At 37.1% G+C, this 6864-nt stretch overlaps 1 protein-coding gene across 1 annotated transcript in view; it reads right to left on the reverse strand.

Moving 5' to 3' along the window:
• Positions 1 to 6602, reverse strand: part of LOC102580425 (chloroplast envelope membrane protein) — a 28783-nt gene extending 22181 nt beyond the window's left edge. Inside the window, exons 1-3 of the mRNA XM_006353686.2 lie at positions 5679 to 6602; positions 5123 to 5208; positions 760 to 933 (exon numbers count right to left, since the gene is read on the reverse strand). Coding sequence (XP_006353748.1) covers positions 760 to 933; positions 5123 to 5208; positions 5679 to 6341 — 923 coding nt within the window. The 5' untranslated portion in view covers positions 6342 to 6602. The remainder of the gene's footprint in view (positions 1 to 759; positions 934 to 5122; positions 5209 to 5678) is intronic.
• Positions 6603 to 6864: the final 262 nt, after the last annotated feature.

The following is a 6864-nucleotide window of genomic DNA, read 5'->3' on the forward strand; positions in this document are numbered from 1 at the left end:
GCCAGGAAACATAAAGGAAGCTTTGGCATGTTGGAATCGGGATGGAAATCAGTCGGGGCACAGGGAGAGATGGAAGATTGTCCCAGCCTGCATTTGGTGGACTATTTGGCTGGAAAGGAATCAAAGATGTTTTGAGAACAAGAGCTGCTCTATGGAGAAGATGAAGCTGAAATGTTTAGCTCTTTTCTATTTTTGGTGTAAACATGAATATCCTCATGAAGATGAGGATATCCCTAGTATGTTAGAGTCCTTAAGGAGTTCATAGGAAAACAACATCACTTTTGTATTTCTGATTGTAAGTATTACTGGAATACGTCCTGAGTATTCCTGTGTTTATAATACAAGTTACCTTTTCAAAAAAAAAATATATTGAATTATGCATGTATTCACATGAATCGTCCAAGTCAGTTAGTACAATAAAAATAAATATATTGTAAAATATAAATATAGTCTATTAATACATTTATCAGCTCAAACAAGAGAACAGACAAAGTGGTAGATGTCTTCTGCAGCCCCCTTTTTCCCTTTTTACACAAGGAATTTGGTTGTTCAAGACAAGACTATCCAATGTGAGTGCAAAAACTTGTTTTCCTTCAAAAATCAGTTGCTTCCTTCATACCAACTCTTTTAATATCAGGTGGATAAGTAGGTGAAGAACGGAAAGGACGACAAGTATTTGAATACAAGGTGTGAACTAAATTTCTCAGAACACTTCAGATTAACATAACAAGAACAGGCATCAGCTGCGGTAAAACTTACGCTTTGTGTCGTAGCTCCAGATGCAGCACCTTTTCAGACAAAGGTGGAGATTTACCAATCTCAACCTCAAGGCGGTAGCGTGCTTGCTCAGCCTTCAATTCCTTAACCATTTCAAGCTTTTGGTTTCTTCTGACATCAAGCATCTGTGCTGCTAAAGGTACAGTCTTAACATATCTGACCATGACAAATAAGACAGTCAACACAAAGCTTAAATGGGTATTCCATTCATACTAGCAACCATCAGAAGGAAATGTACCTGAATAGGAAATAAGCAAGCAAGAGGTGTAATATTTCCTTAGAACTATATTGTTGTATTGTCTTTACTTATCCAAAAAGTAATATGTTCTCAAAAATTTAGAAGTCAGCGATGGTAGTGCAGGGATGTATGTTCACAATATCAAGAAATAAGCTCAAATACCTGTATTACTAGCCTACTGTCCATGAAGAATTTGTCACACTATGACGCAGAAACAAGGAAGAGAAAAAATTTCAAGTAGTTTTAATTAGGAAAATGACACTTTAGTAGGCTTTGAACCATTGGAACAAGTAATAGATGAAGTCGAGCAAACCTCTTTTTTTTGGGGATAATGATGGAGTAAGCAAAGCATACAACAAAAGCTCATAAGAAAGAGCATCAGGGAATTCATCAGGCTGTCTGAATGAGAATTACAAACTTAATACAACACCTCAATCCCAAACAAGTTCATCTTAGAAAAATCTAATAATAGTAGTAACTATAATAATAAAATATTTAAAAGGATTGTTTGCTCTCAGGCACCTTTTTCGAGGCTTTTTTCTAAAGTCCCTTCTGGGCTTTGGGATCCAAGTGTCATATCTTTACAGTTAAAAATTGATCAAAGAAGAGAGAAGGAAGTTTCCCCAAATATGACCTTATCAGAGAATTTGGATAAACAATTGGTTGCAAAGGAGTTGAAGAACCTTATCCTTGATGTAAAATTCAAGGATACAGAGCCAATGAGCGACTCAAGAAATAGATTGAGGTAAACAGACTACTCAGTTGTTATGAAGTTGAAGATACTAGCCTAGAATATTAGAATGTTAGGGGGTTAAACAGGGAGGAGAAAAGAGAATTAGTAAGGAGCAGAATTCAACAAGAGGGAGCAGAATGAGATTTTATGTTGATGAGATAGTCTCTTCTCCTCTAGAAACAAAATGAGATTTTTGATCAATAGCTATGGAAGGACTGGACAATATAATGAGAAAGGCTACAGCAAATAACTGGATAAGGGGCTTCAACATTAAGAACAAGAACAATGAAACTATGGTGGTGACTCACCTATTATTTGTTGATGACACAATGGTTTTTTTGTGAAGCTGAACAGGAACAATTTGCTACCTGAGGGTGATTCTGGTAATCTTTGAAGCTTGTTCTGGTCTGAAAGTTAACCGGAGGAAAACCAACATTTTTCCGGTTAAAGAGGTTAAACAAATTTAGACACTTGCAGATATTCTGAAATGCAGGATAGAAGAGATGCCCAGAGTCTATTTGGGAATGCCATTGGGTGCTAAACACAAAGCAGTGAATATGTGGAATGGAATAATAGAGAAATCATAAAAAAAACTAGCTCTTTGGAAGTCACAGTACCTTCTCCTAGGTGGCAAAGTCATATTGATAAATGCAGTCCTAGACTCATTGTCAACCTATGTGATGTCCTTATTCCCCTTCCTGGCAAGGTGGTGACAATCTTGGACAATCTGAGGAGGAATTTCCAGTGGCAAGGAACAAGATTGACAAGAGTCTTAACCTTGTAAAATGGATCACAATCCAGCAAAGAAAGAGTTTTGGAGGATCGGGAGTGAGAAACCTGAAGTTGCACAATAAGAGTTTGCTTATGAAAGTGCTATGGAGATTTACCCAACAGGCCTGAATCCGTGAAAGGAGATAATTTTGCATAAATATGGCCAAGAGGGTCAGTGATGCACAAATGAGGTGACTGGCACTGATGGGGTTGGGGTTTGGAAGTAAATGAAGAATCTCTGGCTGTTATTCAAGCCTGACACTAAAGTAGAGTTGGAAGGGGAGATACGGTACTTTTCTGGAAAGAGGACTGGAGTGGTGATAGAACTCTTCCATCTTTGTTCCTTGGTAAGTTTTTAATATGCTTGAAACCTGATTGCAATATACAAGAAGTGTGGTCTCCCCAAGGATGGAACGTGACCTTAAGAAGGTTCTTAAATGATTGGAAGTAGCATGGGTATCAGAACTTCTGAATTTGACAGGAAACTTCCCAGGTACTAACATGGAACCGGACAATCTCATTTGGGGGCACCACAATGATGGTATTTCACGGTTAACAGGGTATACAAAAGGGGTCTGAGTGAAGCTGCAAGCAGGTAAACAGGACCTTGGATTGCTATTTGGAAGAGTGTTGCTCATACAGAAGTGAAGTACTTCACTTGGTTGGTAGCTAGGAAAGCATGTTTGACATATGAGGCATTACAAAAGAGGGAGATCAGCACTGCATCTAGGTTCCTTCTATGCAAGGAGGCACTAGGAACCAACAAACACCTCTTCCTGCATTGTAAGTAACAGCACAAACATGGGCCTTGTTCACTACCATTGCTGGAGTTTATTGAATCATGTCTGAACATACTGTTGAATTGCTTAGCTGTTGGATCAGGAGAGGAGGAAGCAAGAGCCAGAAAAGATGGTGGAGGAAAGTCCCAGCTTGCATCTGGCGGAACATTTGGAATGAGAGGAACCAGAGGATCTTTGAAGGAAAAGAATGCACTATACAGAAGATTAAGTGGAAAGTTATTACTTCACTATGTTTTTGGAGTAAAGAACAGAACATAGAAGAGGAAATCTACTAAGTGGAATTCATCGAATCTTTGTAAGTATCTTTAATTTTCTTTACCGTAAACTTTTTTTGGAGGTGGTCAGCATAGCCCTTAATGCTGAAGAACACAAATTACTAGTTTCAAAAAATAATAATTAGTAGTAGTAGTACTAGAAGTTTTCCATATTTTTTACTAGTAAATAAATCTCAGATAGGACTAAAAAACTCCTAGAAAACATAAAAACTAAAGTATACATACTAATGTGACTAAAATAAAGTCCAAATACACGAATCATATATACAACTTTTTCTTCCATTGTCTACTACTTTTTGCTAGGTCTCTGTTGATTCCAACAAATTATAGGTCTTTTGACAATTCATGTGATTTTAGGTCTACCTCGTCTCCTTTTAACACGTTCAGTCAGAGTTTCACACCTATAGACCAGTGCATTCGGAGGTCGACAAAGGACATGAAAAAAAAATCATCTCTCAAGCAACTTTCTTTCAGTTTATCCTTGATTTATGCTACTTGCACCTTCAGCCGGATGTAGTCATTTCTATCTTGTATGTTTGCACGTCCATCTTTGCATGCACATTCAACAACACTCATCTTGTGAATATTACACTAACCGTCCAACATTCACTCCCATATATGTAACTAGTTTTATGCTGGTTGTCAACCTATCGCAACCCTCCTCCTTTATCCGAGCTTGGGAACGGCGCAAATTCACACAAACTCAATAAGCTAAATAAATGGTAAGAAAAGAAAAGGCAGGAGTTAACAGATCGTGTAGTTTAGAATTAGGCTTTGTGTTTGTAATAGCATCTAACCAGAAAAGCAAAGGGGGCTAGTGTTAATTGGAAGATGGAAAAGGCAGACTGGTGTATATGAATACAGAGTTAGGAGACAGAAGTCATTTGTCAACTAGCTCCCCTTATCTTTTATCTGACTATATCTACAAAATAAAATACTCCAACGCCAAATAAACCAACACGGTTTGCTTTTTGAGAAGATACACCAGCACAATTTTCATTCTGATAATAACGCTATGCATTCCAGCTGAGGATACTCAGAAAAAGACCAATTATGAAATCTTGTTACATAAATCCTATATAAGACTTAACTTATGCTACATGGACAGTCAAATGCTGCCATGAAGAACAGAGATTTACCGCTTTTTGTGAGACACTTGTAAGGGCATGAATATAAAATATCTTAGATTTGACAGAAACTGATGATGAAACATTTTCATCCTGCACTTGTTTCCATTGGACTTCTAGAGTTTGAACAATTTAAATGACGCGTTATGGAGCTATTAGATTCCACTGCAGATTCTTAGGAAATGGTAACGCCTCCTTGGCACACTAAATCAATCATTTATGTAACAGAGAATGGTTTAGTTACCTACAGAGGTTCCAGTGCTTACCATCAATATCAGGTCTTACCAAAAGAGATGTAGGAAAACATTTGATGGTAAAACAAAGTTAGGTACATAAGATCAAACATCAATCACTTCGAAAATGTAGCCAAAAGACAGTAAATAAATCCAAGCAGAAGTTACCTGTCAAGAAAAGGCATAAGAACATAGTCATGAACTACAAAATCCAAAGCCCATGGGACAATTATCAGCAATGCCAAGAACTTCGCCTGCAACAGGAAGAGAAAAATCGCTCCTAATAAAAAGCTTTAAGAGTACATTTCAGATGCAACGTTTGGCGATTCTCAGTGCTCAACAACAATACCCAGATAATTCTAAGTGCTCAGGACATGACAATATGAGATGTGTTAGATGTTTCTACATTCATAATCTTTAGAATAAATCCAAGGAAAATAAATCGACATGCAGAAGCTCCTCAGCTTTGTTACCTTCATTTTGGCAGCCTTAGCTATTACATAAACCCTTCTTGAGGTATTGAAAATACCCAATTACCATATGGTCAGTGCACCATTTTGGTAGTGAATTGCAAGGAGCTTTTGCATATGCAATTCTTGGACCTAACTATTCCACATTGTAATAGGTTTCTCAAAAAGTTCACCAATTGAACCATAGAGACACTAAAGATTATGGACTAATTTGAGGGGGGAATCAAGATGAGAATGAGAACAAATGCACTTACAGAATTAAATGAAGCATACTGAAAAATACGATCTTCATATAGCATATCATCTTCTTCCCTGCCAAGTATCATATCCCTCACGGATTTAACCAAACCCCTCCCAGGTATTAATTCACTAGGATCTTCCAGAATGTTATCTTCAGGTACTCCAATGGACTCCTGAACCCATGATGAATCATTACCTAAATCAACATTTACATCGACAAGCCAATCGTCCCACTTCCTATTCTCCTCATTCTTTATATCTTCTTGTGCTTCCCTTAACTCCATGATTGCCTCGGCTCGTCTCTTCCAAGCTTCAAACTTTTCATTCTCTGATAATTCATCATCACTACCTAAACCTTCAGATTCAAGTCCATCAATCATATCATCCTCCCTCAGTCCCAGCCAATTCCCACTTTCAACAAAAAACAACTCTCTCCACCAGCTTTTCTTCTTTGAATACTTTTTCTTTGCATTTGGAGTCGACCCAAAAGATTTCCTCCTCCCCCAACTAAAGCGAGCCTCAGTAATACAACTTTTATGCACAAATACCGAACTACTTTTCTTGAAAGATAGCAAATTTTGACCTAAGACCATTGAAGTGCTCATTAAGGACATGTATGGTAGACAACATTTTTCAGACTCATAGGGCAGTAGTAAAGATGTAACTCCAAGAAGCATTCAGAGGAAAAGCACCAACAAATACATCATTGAAGAGCTGGGAAAATACTGATGAGATGACCAAGATTCAACAAGAGAGAATTTAACAGCAAGCACAAGAATATAAAGAAAATGGAACCCCCAACCTGCTCTCAGCTATTGTTCATCTGATAACTTGAAGGTGAAATTGTCAGTATTTAGGGTGAATGGGGCCAATTGGAGTGAAGCGAAAAGCGAATAGGGATAACGGAATTTGGTCTATTTTTCCATTGATAAACTTTGTTTTCTTTATCTATTCCAACTTACCTTTTCATCTTTTTACTTTATTCTTATACACACAATTGTACATTATTCCAAAAAAATCTAGAAAATTCATAGCTATTTATTGGGTTGATATTAAATAAATGCAATAGCTCACTTATTACATAACAAGATATATAAATTACATTAAGCAAATTCAATAGGATTTTTGACTTTTCTTATAATGGAATATCACATATTGCACTAACTCAGTTATATTTCAAGTTATAATACTTCTTCTTTT

The sequence above is a fragment of the Solanum tuberosum genome, unplaced genomic scaffold (assembly GCF_000226075.1).
Source record: "Solanum tuberosum cultivar DM 1-3 516 R44 unplaced genomic scaffold, SolTub_3.0 scf00157, whole genome shotgun sequence".
Lineage (NCBI taxonomy): Eukaryota > Viridiplantae > Streptophyta > Magnoliopsida > Solanales > Solanaceae > Solanum > Solanum tuberosum.